The following is a 19,920-nucleotide window of genomic DNA, read 5'->3' as shown; positions in this document are numbered from 1 at the left end:
AGGGGAAAGGAGAATGAAGACTCGAACAGCGTCCCGCGTTGACCCGTGAAGAAGGAATGACATGAGCTCCTGCGCCTCAACAGACCGGGAACAGCTCCACGCGCCCACCGTCGGCAGGTTCCGCGCACACGACAACCCCGAAGCAACGCAGCGGAAGTGAAGAGTCTGCTCCTCTGGTCTGGGGAAGCAGCGGGACTGAGCCGGCGCCGGCGGACGCGGCGTCCCCTCAGATGAGTGAACATGTCGGACCGGAGCGCCCCGGGCTGCCGGCTCAGGCTGGACTGGGTCTACGGGTACCGGGGCCACCAGTGCCGGAATAACCTGTACTACACGGCCGGGAAGGAGCTGGTGTACTTCGTGGCCGGGGTCGGCGTGGTTTACAACACCAGGGAGCACAGCCAGAGGTTTTACCTGGGACACAACGATGACATCATCAGGTGAGCCCGCCGCAACACCTGGATCCGTACACGTCAGTTCATACGAATATTAACGCGACACACCTGCAGGTGTAGGAACTAGATTCATGTATCAACCGATCCACGAAAAGACGAAGCAGTGACAGTTTTTACGGCTGGCGATCACAAAAATCATTAGTTTAGAGCCCCTGTGTAGCGCCCCCCGTCGACTGCCAAGCTCATTACACCCAGAATATCAAAGATCCCACAGGTAGTGGAGCTAAAAAGGTTAGGTAACGGGGTCAGTGCAGACAGAAGGGATCGTCCTCGGAGGAGCAGGACATTTAGTTTGGACATTTCTTCTGTCCTGAGAGTGGCGCCAGACGAAAGGTCAGGAGGTCACCGGGGTCATTAGGATTCATCCTCCGGGCAGCAGGAATGACCGCAGCAAACTGGAAACACCAACGTTTGTCCAGTTGTTGCGGTCGTTTTATCCAAACAATAAACATCTGTAGGCTTCATGGGAGCAAAAATCCCAAACGGCAGTTTCCCATCTCCAGAAATGAGAGGCCACTTTTTTCTTTTTCATGAATGGCAAGTTGAAAAACCTTCCTTTGGGCTCCGGTAACAGGTAATTTGTCATAATTACTTGCTGTGTAAGAACAGTCAAAGTGCATTAGTCATCGACTTCACCTCGGTGAGGTAGTAATGATCTTCGTTGTACAGGAGCCGCTCTGCTTCAGATCCCGCCCAGGTCAGGGAATCGTAAGAAGACGGTTACCACGGAGGAAATGGATCCTGGAGTCATTATCTGAGAACTGAACCGAGAGACCGGGGAAAAAAACAAAACAAAACAAACGTTAAATGACTTCTGTCTACGTTTCCCAGTCGTGCGATGGTGACCGTCCTCTGTCAGAAGGTGGCGTGTTGTTATATGGACAGAAGGGGGGTCTGGGCATACAACAGGTGGGACCTGGACATGGGGTCTGTAGTTTTTCATCCCGTCTCCTACCAACAGTCAGCAGCGGTTTCTTTGAACTATGGTCACCGTCTTTTACAAACCTCAACCAAGTAGTTTTAGTTGCCCAAAAGTTACTAACCTTCACATAGTGAAACGTTTCCACCCAAATTTAGCGCATGTTTAACCAAACCAGCTAAAGAAAATGCAACTGAGTGTGCGTGTCCATCCACTACCCTCGTGTGAACAATAGTTCATTGAGGCAGAGAGCTGGTGGTGCCAGTTAAACCACTGCAGAAGAAGAAGGTGTTGGGAGATGACGTAGTTAAAAAAGCCCCAGTCAAAGCTCAGCTGATGAAAAGGTCGTCTTTAGATGTCCCGTGTGTCTTTGAGGGAATTTTCAAATTGAAATCATGCAGGGGACAGTGAGGTGGATGGGTTGTTGTGCGACGTGCAGACAATCAACCTGTTTTTGAAAGAGGGAAAGAAAATGCCCTCATCCACGGGTTGGGGTGTGGCACACAAAATCCGATTCCTGCCAAAAAAAATAAAAGCCCTTTGATAAATACGGGCGATTACGTTCTAAAGTGACGCCCAGGCAAAAGCTCCTTTGTCATCTTGGTGGAGTAATTGGTTATTTAACACCTTCTGGCACGAATGAAGATTTCAAATTTACAGATATTAACAATCATATGTAGGTTGATCAGGATGTCACAGGCCACACCTGCGCTTGATAACCACGGTCTTCGGCATCCAGCTGCTGCCGGAATTCGCTTCTGGAACGTTGGTTTTCGCGGCGCGGCTCAGTAAAGCTTCTCTGCGGTGAAGCTCGCGTTTGTGTGTTCAGATCATAGCAGATGAATATTTGTGGTTAGGTGTGTGTGAGGGGCTGACCGGTAAACGGTTTACACGGTGAGGTGGTTTACCGACCAGAGGGAAAAGCCGGCTGATGAAATAACTGCCAGTGAGAAGAAGCTTTACCTTCTTCCTCTGCCAAGGAGGTTATGTTTCCACTTTGTCAGCAGGATCACGCAAAAGCTACTGAACCGATTTGCACCGGACTTGATGGGGGGACGGGGCCTGGGCCAGCGAAGAACCCTTTACATTTGGGTGCCGATCCGGTTAAAGGGGCGGATCCAGAATTTTTATTCTATCTCTCTCCTCAACGTTATGAACATTATCTGAGATGCTGTCCTTAACATCGTCTCAGATTTGGCTTTTCCCCACATTTTCGTCAGTATTTGGCCCTGGCGGAGGCCTGCGCTCGACTGAGTCCCATCCTAGTTAGATTCTGTCTCGGGGCGACTGGGCCACTGCTCTTGCTCATCTGGATGTTTTGTCTCTTTTTCCTTTGGGATGAGATGTTTTTTTAGAAGACCTGGTGGGGTTTTATCTCTCCCACACACTTTGGCTTATCCTCTAGTACGTTCAAAGCTAAAACCTAAACAGAAATAGGTCTATGCTGTGCCAGAAAGCAGCTTTTTTAGGCTTTTGGATGATGGTTTTCTTGTGTTTTTTTTAAGGTCTTAAATCACTGCTATCTAAACAAAGTGGATCTATGCAATGAGGAAATGCTGATATTTAAATTTTAGCATTCAGACCAGCGCTCATTGCTCCCTGCGGTTCATCCATCAGCACTGCAGAAAAGCTCTGGAGCAGATGAAGGGATCGGTCCTTTGCCCAGGTCTGATGTGTTATGCAGAAGTTACCCCATGAGCCTCAGGGAGGAGCTCGTCTGTAACACGAGTGTAATGGTGAGTCCTCTCCAGTGTGCGAATATGCCACAGGACATCGGATAAACGGGGAGCAGGATAGCGGTTGTTTCAGAGCAGGATGACGCTGGAAGAGACTGTCCTCTCCCGAAAAGCTCGGACTTTGGTTGTTTGTTCAAACACATAAAACTACCCACATCTGCATTTTCCCGAAGAGCAACCTCTTGAGGTCATTTTCTCAAAGACCTGTTGAACTGGAAACACAGAGTCGCTCAGTCCACGTCCAGGTCTTCACTGCGATAAAGTAAATTAGTAAATTGAACGTCGCTTTTCTCAAAACCATGAGCACTTCATGTTTTCACATATGAAACATTACACCTCACACGTGAACTTTCCAGGTATCCACAGCTGGGCCTGAAATCCCTCCGTTTCCTAACAGCACGCTATATTTACCCTCCCGCGTTTCATTTGACTGAATTCAGAGACGGAAATGTGAGCTGCCTTCACGTGCCATCCCAAAACATACGACTGTATGTGCATCTATCCTGTGTGAAATGTCTTTATGTGACTCTGTCAAACCTAAAATGTCTCAAAATCAAACGTCTGCAATGTGAAATGATGTTAAACATGATGATAAACTTGTTTTTTTCAAAAGGGATATAATTAAATACCTACCACTGCATTAGGAGAGAAACCAATCACACAAGTTGTTTCCTCGCTTTTACGTTATATCATAAAACTCATGAAAATGGAAACGTAAGAGCAATAAGTGAAGACGCATTTCAAAGTTAATCCTTTTTACATCATGTTTCCATCTGTGTTGCCTCGTTCGTGAAGCATCGCAGAGCTATTACACAAATAAATAAAATAAAGAGGATAAACAGGATAAAGACAGTAAACACAGGAAAGATAAATCCTGAAGATAAAATATATCTGTTCTTTCAACCCATGACACACCACAGTGTCTGTGTGTGATAAAATATAATGTAATAATATCATGATGTTTCCAAATCTGATAAAAGAAGAAAACCTGGAGGCTCAGCTCAGATAAAGTCCCAATGTTGTTGTGAGAGGAGCGATTTGCATTTTCAGGTGATGAAAGTCGTCGTTCTCACCTGAACAGATCGAACTGAGCAGGAGGAAAAAGCAGTGCAGAGTTCAGATGAACCCGTCAGAACATGTTGGCTGGGAACGCAGCTTGGGGTGGGGGGGTGTAATCCTCTGCAGCAAATAGCCACAGTGATATAATTATAGATCTGATAGTTTTCTGTGGATATGTTGTGACAAACTCCAGAAAACTGTACAAAGAGAAGAAAAGATTTCAAACAAAGATGAGCCATGTTTCCAAAACGGTCTCAAAATCCTGGAAAAGCCCCTTAAAACCCTGAGCACAGTTTGTGGATCTGCCTGAACTAATTAAACATTTGTTTAGAGTGTAAAACTGGTTCACAAACACCCAAAACCTTTAATCTGGGATTATCTGACAATTATATAATGGAGATTCTGTTTCCCAGTCAGGACCGACTGTCTGTCATAGTGTTGATCCCACAGAGAATCACCACCAACTCTGCAGCTCGACAGAGCTTTTTAGCCTCTTTTAGCTCCTAGTTTTGGTTTTACTGTCTAGTTTAAAGAGCCAGATGTTTCCCTCTGGAGCTGGTGGAGACCAAAACCAGAGCTAAACGAGAGGGAACACTGGACCTAGATTCATCAGGTGGACTCAGACACCAGATCCAGATGAAGGATCATGTTGCTCAGGTGTTTGCTACATATGTCAGTGCAACTGTGAACTAGTTGTGTAGTTCATCTGCCCCCCAGTGGCCATAGAACTGGTATAACTGTCAGAACAAAATGGATTGTTAGTTAACGCTTTTAACTCGGGTAGTTGGCTTGATTTACATTACTTAGCCAACATCGTTGCTCTTCAAGCAACCTGCAGTTTAGAGGTGAAAAACACAAATCACTTTGCAGATCCGATTCACTTTGTTCCGTTAAATTCAGAAATGTGTAGTCACTGAGTATGTATCTTGCCCTATCTATTCAGATGCACTTCAGAACGTACTGTACATCAGCAAGTGAACGCATCGCCATTCACAGGGCTGCGGCGTTCGGTGCTGATTCTCTGGCCTTTCGTTGCGCTTCTGGTCCAAGCTGTCAGGTTCAGTTCGTAAGGTTAGTAGCTCGGCGGCCTGCTCCTTATGACAGCGCTGCCGGATTACGAGTGTCTCTGTGGGTCTCGTGGTCATGAGATGAGCTCTCAGTCACCAGTGACCAGCTCCGCCGCTCAGAGCTACCGGTTGGGTCAGTGGCAATCGTGATTCAGGATCGTCGCTTCGGTTGAAGATCCGTCGGTGAAGATGTGTTCGTACGTGTGCCGAGCTCCTCTACTGCAGCTCTTAAGATGCTTGTTGATGTTTAGTTACAGACCGAAGATCTTCTACTTTACGGTCAGTTCAAAAAAACACTGTTACCTCAATTCATTTTCCTATCATAGTTTTCTCTTGGGCAAACTTTGTTCCAGTCCAGAGTGTTATGTTCTTGTGTGTCATGTAGGCAGGTTGTTGGGGCGGGATGAAAGATTTTCAGAGCTCGGGGGCTTCGTGCCATTAGTCCTGCGTGGCGAGGCTTCGGCTACTGAAACACCACGGTGTCACGTTTAATTCAAAACAAATTTGTTGCTTCAAATTAGTTGCATATGAGCCTAACTTTTAAGAGTCAGGGTTGCTCTGGGGGTTATCTTGGAACAAGATCATTCTTCTGTTTTTGTTGGATATCTGCAGCATCTCTGGATGTGGAGGGAGTTTCTCCGAGAGTTTGTTTTTACATTTGGAATAAATGATTAAACAAAAATGGGAGCTGTGGAGAACAGCGGCGGCAGAAGGGATTTTCTCTGTTGATGAGAGCAAATTAGCGCAAGTAGAAGAGGAAGATGATTCAATGAGGTCGCTCATTCATCCTAACATGGTCATACACACACACACACACACACACACACACACACACACACACACACCTGGTGTATTCACCAAAAGAAAAAACAGCCTATGAGTCATCGGAGCAGCAGGGGTGTTTGGACAGTTTATGCAGCAGGCCAGTCAGCTGCAGCCTGCGGTACTCTGTGTGTGTGTGTGTGTGTGTGTGTGTGTGTGTGTGTGTGTGTGTGTGTGTGTGTGTGTGTGTGTGTGTGTGTCTCACACTAATTGAAAAGCTGGATGCTGCCCCAGCCAGTCATGCTCTCTGATAGGAGTGTAAAATTTGTGTTTGTGCCAAATTATCCCTCAAGGCTGACTGCACGTTCACAGCTGTATCAGGAGAAACCAATTTCCGCCTGCTGCACCTATTTATTTAAACACCGAATCCATTATTAAACCTCCGGTAAATTTATCCACGTGTTAAATATCCGTATGTTTTTGTCAGTCGTCACATTTAGAAAATCATTAAATACAACAAAAGTACAAAAGCTGAAGTCTCCCTAAAATCCCACAGTGTTAATGTTACATTTCCGTTTGTTACAGATTAAACAGAGGAGACAGAACATGTTTATCAGTGAGTTTTAGAGATGCTGGTAGCTCTGGTGTTTTGACTTTGGACAGAGCCAGGCAGGCTGTTTACCGCCGCTTCCAGTCCTTATGCTAAGCTAGGCTAACTGTATTGTAAAACTGTAGAGTAAAAACAAACCCTCCTGAACACAATGTTCACAGAATCCGAAGCCATCGCCGGTGACATATTTTAGACATTCCCGTGTGCCTCCCGGGTCGGCCATCTTTCAAACACGTGTCTGTTTTCAGCAATAAAGACGGAACTTGAACAGACCCCGTTACAGCGGTATGTGGGTTAGCACTGGCTGCAGGAAGTGTCACTGTCACTGGCCCAGTCTGATGCATTGGCCTTTTCATCACTACTGGCACCGCAGCCGGTGCTGTCGCAGTGGGAATCTGCCAGCACGCCATTACCCTTTAACGGATGGAGACGGGTTCCGGTCTCAGTTCAGGATGGAAAAACGTAAAAATATCCTCAATCCGTTCAACCAGGGCAGATTTAAATGTGTAACAGTTGTTTCTTTCAAAGAAGACACCTGTCAGAAGTTTTGTTAGTAGGCATCAGACGTTAAGTTCTCCAGCTCCTCCAGTCTCGTGCATCACGGTGTATTTGTCTGTGTTTTGAAGGCTTTCAGAGTCTGTAGCTGATTTGGCACTTTTAACAAGGGAAGGAGGTTTACGAGCATGAAAACATGGGGACAAACACTGACGCTACTTCATGTCAGGATCAGACTAAACAATACTTTTGTCTTTTGAGGGTGTCACTATGTCTACGGAGGGTCAGCTGAGAAATAAAAAACAGCCTTGTGTAAATCTGTAGTCTGGGTTTTTACAAATCGTCGGTACGGATTTACCGATTCACACCTGGCCCTTTTTTTTTTTGCCGACCCTTATACACAAACATTTAGGAATTAGTGTCTACTAAAATCTACTAAATCTACTAAAAACCCTAACATATTACTAATTTACACTTGCTGCCATCAAATCCTCTTTCTCCATAGTGTCCCCGCTGACTGAAATCTGCGTACGCAGCTGGACTCGACAGGGACTGAAGAGCTTGTGTAATGAAAACAGCAGCTGGCCGCAATGATTTTTAACCCAAAGTTTTGTGTCTCTGGTGAAACACAAGTGTCAGCTTTGACTTCAGGGTGGAAGTCGGCGTCTGCTGCACTGCGGCTGCTCTCCTCCTCCTCCTCCCACCGGCTGATGTGGAAAAATCTGTAGACGACTGAGGTGGTGATCACATTTGCATTTTGGTCACTTAGCCAACGCTGTGATCCAGGCTGAATTACACCGAGAGTGACAGGTGCATAAAAAGCAGTAAAGCTTACAAGCGACCGGATGTGAGGAGGTCAAAGGTCGTGGCACCGAGTGTTAAAAAAACCAGCTTTGAATTGTTAAATTACTGTTACTGTTCAGTTCAATCACACTAGGACCTGTCAATTATCCAGCGAGAACTGCCACACAAACCAGTCAGTATAATAACAGAAATAAGGATAGTGTTAAATAATTATAACATAATATATATAAAACTGCTAATACAGAGCAAAAGCTACACAGCTTTCCTTTATTTAAAGAACAAAACTATAAAAACTCTGCAATAGGCCTTTTTAAATTGGAAGAAAAAAATCAGCAAGTGTCTTTCCAGCAATTAAAACTTAAAAGTATGTTTTTTTTTCCCTCCGTTGCCTTTTCTGTGCTTCTTGTGAAATACTCGGCGATGGGAGAAGCACTTAGATATTTTACTGCAGTAAAAGTGCCAGTACCAACAAAACCAAGTGGCTATTTAAGAATAATCAGAGGAAAGTGCGAAAACTACTGCATTTTACTGCAGCAGCTGGTTTAGGCTCTTTTATATAGGACTGCAACTGATGATTACTTTCAGCACGGATGAATCTCCTCATTATTTTCTCAATCGATCAATTGTTCGTTCGGTTTGGAAAAAATCAGAATATTCAGAAACGTTGCCTCAATGACCCAGACCCGAAAGTGACACCGTGACAATGATTGGTTGCTCCAACCAATACTAAGAACTTCAAGATTATTAGAACTATTAAAAGATGAAGCATCGAATAGTCAGACGTGAAACGTTGGAACCAGGAAATGTTTGACATTTTTACATGAGAAATGAGTTTGAAATGATGAATTCTGGATGAGTGGATGTTAGAAGCATTACTGAACAGAAGCTGGGGTTTTGTCCAATGTTAAACTGCTTTCTGGTGACAGCGGTGGTGATTCATACTTTACTGAACGACCAGATGATCCTATATAATGTGAATTTTTTGGGTTAGAATTAATACACTCAGTTATACTGGATGATGAGTTTTTTTCTTCCCGCCAGCATTTTTCAGAAATCAGAAACTCTCGGTTTCTGGAGGCTCTGACTCACGACTGCTCTCATTTCTCAGTCTGTGCCTGATGGATTGCGTCAGTAATTGCAGGCTCCAAGTTGACGCGTTGAAGCCATGTCGAGTTTTTCTGAGAGGGAGCGAGCGGGAGTGTCCCTTTCTTTCGTTGGCTCTTTCATGGCCGAGCCCTCCTGCGGGGCGATCGGCCTTTATGTTCCTCTGCAGCGAAGCACCAGGCTGCCGCTGAATAGCAGCAGCTATTCTCACAGGCTGGACGCTGAGGTAGAGAGCTCACTCGCTTTTCCAGCTCACTTCAGATCTGTTCAGGCCGCTTTCTTCACTTCTGCTCTCTTCAGTTTGCTGGTTTCCATCTTTGCTACGTTAAAATGGTCTTCCCGAACTCTCTGGTTTAGTATTAGTAGTACAGCCGTGCATTCGCTTAATGGAAGATGGAAGCTAAGGTCAAGGTTCGACATCATCCCATCAAATCCAAATCCAGAATTGAATCCGCTTACTGATTCCAAATCCTTTCAAATCCCCTTAAACATTGTGGTTTGGGTTAAGATGACCACAACAATGCTGACTCACAGTTGGAAACTTTAAACAAACGGCAGTCCCCTGTGTGAAAGTCTGATACTTCATTGACCCATCCATCCACCCCAACCTCCTCCCTACGCAGCCGGATTTCCTCCTTTGCTTCCTTCATAATCACTGCGGCCGCTAGAGGGCGCTGTCACTTGAACGTACACAGCTGCAGCTTTTGGGCACTCGACCGGGCCGACGCTGTCGTTCTTCCTGTGAGGAAGCTATGAACCCCGTTGCTTCCGTGGGGGTTCGTCTTTTTTCCTCTTTTTGCTTGTGAGCCGAACCTGTTTCCTTGTCGTTCATCACGTGTAACACCGGTCTTCTGTGTTTTTCGGTTTCACCCGTGCAATGTTAAAGACCGTCTTCCCCACGAGAGATGCTGACAATTTCAAACCTGTCTCAGAGAAAAACTTTTCCGGGCGACGAGTCGAGGCGTTCGCCGGGTAACCTTGCTGGCTGAATTGCCGACATTTCCCGTGGTTGTTCCTCAGTTAGCTCTTACCGCTAACTTCCCATTAAAACCTATTTATTTTGAGACACGTCCAGAGAGTGTTGTGTTAGTAACAGAGCCTTCTCAAGTTATCTTTAGCTCACTGCAGCAACGGGCTCCTGCTGTGAGACTGTGCTGAAAAATAGTAATAAATGAGGTCATGTCATGCGCAGGGAAGGAAACTATGGAAATAAATACAGACATCGGAGCTTCACACATTAGCCACAGTGCGTCTGCTGTGTAAATATGATCGTACTATCCCAGAGGACTCAACTACTGCCCGCAGCGCGGACTTGTGTGACAAAGTTGACAAAGTTACGGTAGCTGTGCGTGTGTGTGCTCGCTGCTGAGAGCGATCCGGACTACAAACCCGTACAAATCCGTATAATCGACCCGACTCGACCAGCTCATACCAGCCGTCGTACAGACTCGTTGCCCTCGACGCTTCCAGTATATGCTGAACTGCCGCCTGTGGGTGGGAGAAGGATGAAGGGACCGCTTCGGCGCATCGGGACTTTGGTTCATGTACCAGGGTCAGACTCAGTGCTCGTTCGTCTCTGGATATTAGTCCCGAATCCTTCTGCATACGGACTTCGCAGAGGTCTTCTGCTGCAGTTGGGTTCTTACGCAACCTTTAGTGCCTGTTAGGTGTTAACAATTGTTTTGTATTTTGATTTACATCGTTTCGTCGCCTCCAGGTTGTTTCTTATTTCTGCTGCTGTCATACACTGGAGTTGGTAGAGTTTTGTGTATTAGCTGTAAAAAAACCTCACGCGTAGCATCGACACAATTATCACGCTGATTTGAGCGCAAACAGTTCTCAGTTACATCGGTCGTCAGCTCTACGCAGCCTGCAGCTCAGTGTTTTGGGAGGATAACGAAGCGCGTTGCTTTACGTCCACTTGATACCTGCGTATCATGGTAGCATGTCCTGCTCTCTGTGGCCTGAAAGGTGCAAAGCACTCAAAACTGGAAAACTCGTCTGCAAAGGGAAGGCGGGGGATATATTACTATAACTAGCCTGTGTGTGTGTGTGTGTGTGTGTGTGTGTGTGTGTGTGTTTTTACCATGATGATGATACTCATGCACTTATCACACCCGTTCATTAATGTGATCCTCTGCTTCGTCTTTTAAACACTGAATTAATTCTGCTTCCTGTGTCTGTTTCTGAATGAAATTATACCAAAGCACACGGTGCTTGTGTTCATGTCATTCTCTCACATATGAGGTGATGAACGAGGATGAACTGTGTGTTCAATTCATCAGGACAGACCCCTCCTCCCTCTCTTTCTCTCTCTTTCTGTCGTCCTCTGTCTCTTTTCTTTCCTCTCCTGTCCCACTTCCTGTTGGTCGCCTGCAGTCAGAACCAGACCGACCAACACACGCACGCACACAGGAAGGACTAAAGGACCTCTTTATGTAGTTTTGATGGTATTTCTGCTTGACTGCATAAAATAAACCAGTGGTCTAATATGTTCAGCAGATGAAGGAGAGAGACACAGAGAGACACAGAGAGAGAGAGAGTCAAGCTGATGAGGTTGAGTTGTTGTTGAGGTCAGTGATGGCTTATGTTTTCCATCAGCAAAAATATTTTTTTATCTTGACAACTTTGCCTTTTAAAATCTCCTCACTTGTCTTCCTGTTTTAGTAGAAAAGCCTCTTTAGACGTCAGAGCATCAGGGAACACCGTCACTGTCAGATAATAGTCTGAGGTGGGTTGACTCTGCTGGTTCTAATCAGTACAACAGTGCTGAAGGTCAGAAACATCATCTGAAAGGTTTTTGCACAAACATAACTGCCTCATTAGCTGCAATTTAAACCTGCAGTAACTGAATGTTTTGTCCACTTGTTTCCTACAGAAACAATTAATGAACACGGCACTGACCTTTCATCTTAAGTTGATGTGTTGAACTTGTGATTGAAGAGTTGCTTATTTCCACATCCAGCAGTTGCAGAGCAACATGATCCTTCATCTGGATCTGGTGTCTGAGTCCACCTGATGAATCTAGGTCCAGTACTCCCTATCTTTTAGCTCGGGTTTTGGTCTCCACCGGCTCCTGAGGGAAACATGAGCTGAAACTCACTTTTAAGCTCTGTAAAGTATAAGTATAGCTGTATAAAATTTTAGATTGTTGGATTATTGTAGCATAAAAAAAATAGTATGAGGAATATAATGGAGTTACTGTTTAGCAACTAAGTTTCTTCAGTCAACAGCCTCTTTTTCCTGTGATATAAATCAAGCGATAGATGTCTCTGCTGGTTGAGGGAGTGTTGGACTTGATGTATCCATTAACAGAGAGCAGAGAGGCTGTCAGTGTAACCTGCAAGCTCAACATCATCATCAGCGACCACAAATCCAACCGGTTCTGCCAGAACTAATGCTAATACACAGCTGAGGTTAACCAGCAGAGACACCCCAGGCATGGAGTGTGTGTGCGTGCGAGGGTCTTGTTGACCCTCAAGGGGGGGTGAGTCTTCTGAAGCGTAGTGTAGCTCATTGCCCTCTCACCAGGGAAACACGTTATGCTAAGATGGCTAAACTGATGAAGAAGGGGGCGAGCGTTATTGTCGTTAGCGCTGCTAGCGGCTCAGCTCGCAGCCAGAGAGGCGGCAGAGCGGTCAGTGATGCGTTCACTGGCAGCAGAGCGTCGCTGCCGGCTGTTCTTTTAGGCTGAAGGAGGCTGTGTGAGCCGAAGTTAAGTTAGCAACTATTGTGGCATGGTTTGGTTGAGTCAGACGTTACCCACAATTAAACTTACCGTGTGACATTTCGTATTTAGCTGCTCAGACACTGATTTTGCAGTTTGCCTTTTGGAATATCAGTTTTGACAGTTGTTGTAACCCAGAAGGAACAGCGAGGCGCTGATTGGGTCTTGAGTTGGGTGTTCGAGTCCCACTTGAATTACTCTGAAAATAGCAAACAGTGTAGTTTATTAGGTGGTGATGATGATGGGAAGAGGATGAAGGAGACTCCGCTGACACCGTCTTGATTGCATATAAAGGTTTATTACAAAGAAGTACAGCGTCAAATCAAGCACCTGCAGATCTGCTCGTGAGAGGCTGTGAAGCCAGTGAACCGCTCTGAAAACCAGCCTTGACCGCCGACTCTTAAATAGGGCCGTTGTCTTCCTAGGCCACGTCACCAACATATGTTTTAATCATAAAGTGTAACCTCCCTTTTCAAACTGCGAGGCCTCCTCAGAGTCCCCGCCGATCTAGGGCCTCTATGATAACACATAAATATATCTCTTCCTATTTAACCATACACCTCAACAGTGTTGAGTGTTTTCTGTTTTTATTTGTTTTATCGACTTTGTGGATATTTTCTGCGGCATTATGTCTAACGTTCTGTCCATTTTGGGGAAGCAGTCTATGAGCAGTATCCGTGTCCAGGACAAATCTCCTTCACAACAATCAAATATAGCATAGTCCTGGTTCGGATTCCTCCCACTTGCAGGCTTGGGGAAGCAGCGGTGCACTGCTCTTTGTCCGAGGTGGGAAGTTAACCAGACGCACATTTGCCAAACCAACCAGTTGGTCTTCATCCTTCCAAGTCTTTTCTCGTCTGAAACCAAAGCTTGCTGTTTGAAAGGCTTTTGATTAAGCATAAACCCCACCACTGTCAAGCTTTTCCACAGATGTTTTCAAGAGTTTAATTGGCTCTTCGTGGCCTCCTGTGCCCGAGGGGGGAAGATTTTTTTTTTAAATCTTCATTTATTCAGGGAGGTTTCACTGAGAGCCAAGCTCTTTTTGAGCGGTGTGAAGCCCAACAGGGTGCCACAAATTCCCGCCTGGAAGCTGCTCAGTACAACCACAATCTGATCTGCTGCCGCTGAGCAGCTCCACTGGAGCAGTCGGGGTTAAGGGCCTTGCTCAAGGGCACCTCAGTGCTCCAGAGATTGAGAAAGGGCAAGTGCCGCTTTTTCACTTTCTCCGTGCAGATTTATCTGCCAGGGATCAACTGGCAACGTTCTGGTCAAAGGCCCGCTTCTCTAACTTAATAAGAAGAAGGCCAAGAAGACGCTGCAGTTGAAAACAATTTGGACAAATGACACAAAGGCGAGGCTGGTGTTTTACCAGAAATGTTTTGACAAAACACTAGAAGGATGAGGACTAAGTGGTTGTTTTGGCGAAGGCATGTCTGGTTAACTTCCCGCCTCTGACAAAGGGCAGCGCTTCCTTAAGTTTTCCAGTAGAAAGCGCTTAAGACAGTCTCCCACAGAACGGACGAGACAGTCCCAAACAGGGCTCGTCGTTTCCCACATACAAACGGGGCTCTGCTCTTTTCTTCTTGCACCAGCCTGCCTGAGGCTAGGGTAGCACACAAGGTTTCAGCTCAAACACTTTCTGACAACCAAATCACCAAATCACTGCTTCCTGGGATGTAAGCACTGATAATTAAAGATAATTCCAGCTTCTCTGACAGGTAAGAATTAATGAGACTTTTGACTGAGCACAAAAAAGAATCACAGCAAGAGTTCGAGTACGCTGAGCTTGGAATTAAGTCATTACTCGGCTCTTTGACTCTCAAGATCCCTGTTCAGTATCTCACGAAGACCTCGGAGGAATTAAATCCTAGAAGGCTCGATTATTTCAGATACGTGCTTTCTTTCTTTTGACAGAGTTTGCTAATGGCGGCAGCGTGCAGCACAGGCCTGGTGGCTCTGTGGGTTCACAGCTCAGTGGTCTTCATTAAGATGATGACTAAGAAATTATCGGTGCAGCATCCCACTGCCAATCTGCCCCACAGCCACGAATGTTCCCACGGTCTGCTGGCACTCAAACACATCGAAGCGCACACTTTTCCTACACACAGATTTACTCAAACACACACAAACCCCTCAGGGTGTTATGTCAGTCTTCAGTGCAATTCTGAAAGGTCTGGAAACTGAATTTAAGCTACTTATTGTAAGGAGAAAGAGAGAGCGATAGAAATAAGGAGAGAGAGAGACTGAACTCCTTATCATGCCTTTAAAAGAAGAGAAGATGTAGACTTTATTTTAGGAAAATGTTCTTTCCTCAGAGGCAGTTATCAGACTTCTGATCCACTTCTCTCTGCACCCAGCAGCAACTTTTTATGCAACTGCGAAAAAAGCAATATTTCCACAGGAGTTCCTCCACACGGCGGCTCCCATTGAGGATTTCTTCCTCGCTGCCAGAAAACACGGCAGTTTCCTGTTGAGTGGATTTGTTCCGAGCAGCATTTCTTGTCCAGATTACACGACCGAACGGTTCGCTGCATCATTTCCCTTAAAGCCACCATCAGATTTACTGCTGCTGAAACTGGAGCTGAGCAGCGTTCTTATGGATTATAGTTTTACAGTTTGTGTTTGCATAACCAGTTTATCTCACTGTCAAAAAACTGTATTTTTATCATTAAAAAAAAAAACCCCACAGCACTTAATGCAAGTAACATCTACCAACAAGTCCTGGAGCCAAAATAGGCACCGTGCTGATCTGTGGCCCCCGTCAGTAGGATGAATACAGAGCAGCTCACTTCTTTTCAGGGTAAGGAAACCGAGACTGCCTGTTTAGGGTCAGGTAGAGGTCGTTATAACGGTTAAAAGAAACCAGTGTGGATTTTTAGTTTTGCACGTGTCCCAGAGTTGTAACCTAAAGAACTGAAGTCATGAGTTTTATTTCATAAAACTGACGGCCTGAAACTTGGCATGGACTCGACTGGTCTGTGAAACTCGAGATTTGACTTGACTTGACTTGGCGTTGGCGTTGACTTGACGTTGACGTTGACTTGGCCTTGACATGCCCTAAATGACATGAAACTTGAACTTGTCTCTGAGACTTTAGTTTCAAGTAACATTAATGATTAATGATGGGACCTGACTTGGACTTGTTTTGTTGAAATTTAGCAAAAATTATTTTACAACTGACTTGAGACATATTCTTGTCATGAATCACTCAAGACTTGACTGGGACTTGTCTCAGGTGACTTGAGACTTGACCTGAATTTACACGAAATTACTTGAAACATGGCTTGGACTTTGTTTTGAAGACCTCAGAGTGACCAGAGATTTAATTTGACCTGTCTTGAATGACTTGAGACTTGACTTGACTTCAGATTTCCTCTGACAGACTTGAGACTCGACTTGGGCTTTTGTCACATGGTTTGAGATTTGACTTTGACTTGACTTGGACATATTCTGAATGAATTGAGACTTGACTTGCACTTCGGGTTGATTTGAGACCTGCCATGACAGACTTGAGACATGCAGTGGCTTTGACTTCTCTAAAATGACTCGAAACATGACTTGGATTTACCTGTAATGATTTAAGAGTGGGCTTGGACTTGATTCAGAGACTTGAGACTCGACTTGGACTTGAAACACTTGGGATTAAAGTGAAGTGGATTTCTGTTAACTTCTTGTTTCTTAACGTGGACCAGGTGTGACAGACTCAAAACTCAACTTGGACGTATCTCGATTGACTTGAGACATTGCTTGGACTTGGACTAGAAACTTGACTTATTTTGAACTATTTGAGACTTGAGAGTTCAGCTGCAGATCAGTCTTGTCTGGTTTTGGTGAGAACAGTCTTGTTGAAACACAATACAACCAACAACAGTAATAAACAACATGGCTTTAAATTCTCCAGTTTTAGAACCAGAGATTTTGGAAATAAACAGTTTTCCAAATGAATCATAAAGGGCTCTTTACCCAGTTGCACTCCATAAACCAACACCAAAATAATAAAATATGAAGATCGCCATTCTTCTTGAAATTGTTACTTAATCTGATTTTGCTGTTGTGTATTTGGAGGACAACTGTTTTTAACAACGGGAGAGGAGCTGAAAAGTCAGGGCGTTGTCAGGTCTAAAAATATTATTTTAAGAGACAAACTTAATTATTCCTACAGGGACGACTGGGGAAAACAAGCTATTGTTGTATCAAGCACACACACACACACACACACACACACACACACACACACACACACACACACACACACACACACACACACACACACACACGGAGGAGGAGATCCTCTGGTCTATTTATAGAAGATGCCCTGATTTCTCCACTTGCTATAAATAAAATCACCTACACTGATTATTCGCAGCTGCACGTCTGGTGTTTATGACGCTGCCAGTAGGACAGAATAAGCCTCAGCAACTGCAGTAGCATGTAGCACTAAGGGGTTCAAAGGTCAGAGGTCACAGCGTGTTGCGTCTGTGATTCTGGACCGATGATGGAGGACACGGACGAATCCGAAATGACAGAAAAGTAAAGGGTGGGAAGGTGGAGAGGAACGAATTTCTGAGCAAAAACAGGAGGAAAATTTGACATCTCATGCAAACACACACACACACACACACACACACACACGCTCACACACACACACAGGGAAAAAGAGCTAGTTCATTTATTATTCATATGGCATTTACAATATTCATCGGAGGATGTGTGCTCATATTTAATTGGCACTATTAGAGTGTGTCTGTGTGCGTGTGCGTGCGCGTGCGTGTGTTCATTACCAGTTAACTCCTGTGATGAATGTTTCCCAGATTGCGTGCTTTCAGTCAGATCTCCCTGGTGGCGGCGGCAGCCTCTTGGAGCCTCGTCTCCCTCAGACGGGGCTTTGATCTGCAGGAAGCAGACGCCGCTGCTCATTTTCTCCGCTTTTCATACAGACCATTTGTGACTTGGCCCCGGGAACAAGCGCCCGGTCTGTCACAGCCGACACGTCACGTGGAAATTTAGCGAAAAGTAATTGAACTTTAGAAAAATATGTAGCATCGCTTTCGGGTGACAACACGGTTTGTTTAGTTTGAACATCAGCTGAATGTTCGAGAGCCCGTCATCACCAGGAAAACAACAAGCACTGGTACTTTGTTCAAGTTCCCACATCCCGTGTGTTCATTTCCATAACAAGAGCCAACGATGACTGCCATCCTTCAGCAGTGTGTAGTTGTTGTGGTGACACAAAATGTCCTAATGCTAGATTTATGGTAGACGCGAGGGGGGGACGGGAGTCCTGGAATTATGACCAGGGAGCTGCGCTCGCCTCCCGGATCTGGACAACACGTCGCGTGGACCTGTGAATCAAGCGAGCCCATCAGTCGATCCGACGGCTGCAGGGGGGCAGGTTCAGATGGAGAATGAAAAGAACGCAAACATCACGCACAGGTTGCGCGAACAAGTACGTGAGATGGAAACATCTCCGGACGAGCCGGTGCAGGTTCGAGCGCTGCAGCTCCGAGAAACGTGTCGCGGCCTCCTCACCTTGTCTACGATGACCTTTCCAACCTAGAATGTCTTTTATCAGTGTCTACACAAGGTGCATGAACGCTGATGCCAGTGTATTTCACCAGGCCCTGGACTGCATACGTTGATGTTTTTCAGCAAAATTCATTCTCTGCCAAATCTCTAGCATGGCAGCTCTGGATTGGTGACGTCTCCTGAACCCCTAAAACTGAAGGTTGTGCTTCTCTTTCTTTAATGTTAAGTGCAGGTCTGTGATTGGACGCGAACGGAGATACAAAGTTTGATTCAAAACTCCGCCCGCAAACATTTTAAAGGACCATTTTGCATAACAGCTAATATTCAATATCTATAAATAATATAACGCCTGCAATCCTTTTCTGTCTGAAACAAATCACTTACAAATCATTTATAAATCACATTACCGCCACTCCACACTGTGTTGGCACACAAACAACAGACTTTTATTAGCAGCTAGTGAAATCAGTGCAGCTTCTATAAATAACCAGGAGGGACTCCATTTGTGTGTGTGGGTGTGAGAGAGAGGGAGGGAGGGAGGGACCCCCGGCTGGTGTGGTTTCAACAAACAGATGGCGGTTTGTCCCGGGGACATGGACAGAGAGGAGAGGGGAGGCAGAAAGGGAGGACCAAAGACAAACAAAAGGAAAATGACAGCATTTCAAACAAAGTGAAGAAAAAGAGGAGAAATGAGCAGAGTAGAGGGAGGAAGAGAAAATGGAAGGACGAGTTGGAAGACAGAGAAAGGAGGAGGGAGGAGAGCCAAGATGAACGGGGACTCAAACTGGATAAAAATATCAGAAGAAAATGAAAGGGGAGGCCTCCAGGAAGCTTGTCAGCATCACCCCTGTGTCAATGCACACGGTGCAAACTGGCAGCGGGACAAAGACAAAGACGCTTTGTCCTCCGCCGGCGGTCGCTCACGTTTTGGCCGGTTCATCCCTTGAATGTAAACTGTGTGTTGTTATCAGGCCTTGCTGATAACTGTTCGCGCGTTGCACTGGACACCTACCGCTGTAGCCGTGCGTCTTCTGTGGACTCACAGCATCTCAGTAAAAATATGAGCGAATCCATGTATAAACGAACTCGAGCAGAGTGGTGGTCTGTGGTGCGTCTTACATTTTGTTTAATGGTAAATATTCGTTCGAATGAGGAAAACAGGTGTGTGTCTGTTGACTGTATCTCATAGACGGTGCAGTTAAAAACACAGAGAAGCCTGTTTGTTTTTGTTCTTCTTTTTTTGTGTGGAGGGATAACATTGTTGGTCGCTTGGTCCACAACTTAGTGTTGGACTGAAATATGTGGCCGACGGTTGGATGGTTTGCCATGAAATTTTGCACAGACGTTCATAGTGTCTAGATGACGTTCCCCGACGACTCGGTCGAGACCCTGACTTTTCCTGTAGCCTTCTGCGCGTGTCGTTACCTGGCCGTAATGTACACCCTCCGGCCAATCAGAGCCCGCTGCTGTCAGTGGTGTCACGGTGTCATACATGACGGTTGCTGAAATCTGAATCCTTCTGTTTGAGAGATTTGACAAACGCGCCCTCGTCGTGAAGGTTTCTGTTTCAGTGGAAATCTGAAGAACCATTGTGTGGTTCTAAGCAGAACCTTTTTTCACTGAGGTTGAAAATGCTTTAATGTTCTCCATCAAATAGAA

General features: G+C 45.4%; 1 protein-coding gene across 3 annotated transcripts in view; it reads left to right on the top strand.

Annotated features, from left to right (window-relative positions):
• The first annotated feature begins 240 nt into the window (after nt 1-240).
• LOC120796116 (echinoderm microtubule-associated protein-like 6) overlaps nt 241-19,920 on the top strand; it is an 86,439-nt gene continuing 66,759 nt past the window's right edge. For all 3 annotated transcript variants that reach the window (XM_040138511.1, XM_040138509.1, XM_040138510.1), the window contains exon 1: nt 241-437. In XM_040138511.1, the coding sequence (XP_039994445.1) occupies nt 241-437 (197 nt within the window). The remainder of the gene's footprint in view (nt 438-19,920) is intronic.

The sequence above is a fragment of the Xiphias gladius genome, chromosome 11, assembly GCF_016859285.1.
Source record: "Xiphias gladius isolate SHS-SW01 ecotype Sanya breed wild chromosome 11, ASM1685928v1, whole genome shotgun sequence".
NCBI lineage: Eukaryota > Metazoa > Chordata > Actinopteri > Istiophoriformes > Xiphiidae > Xiphias > Xiphias gladius.
The sequence above is the reverse complement of the archived record's forward strand: the minus strand, read 5'-3'. Positions and strand labels throughout refer to the sequence as shown.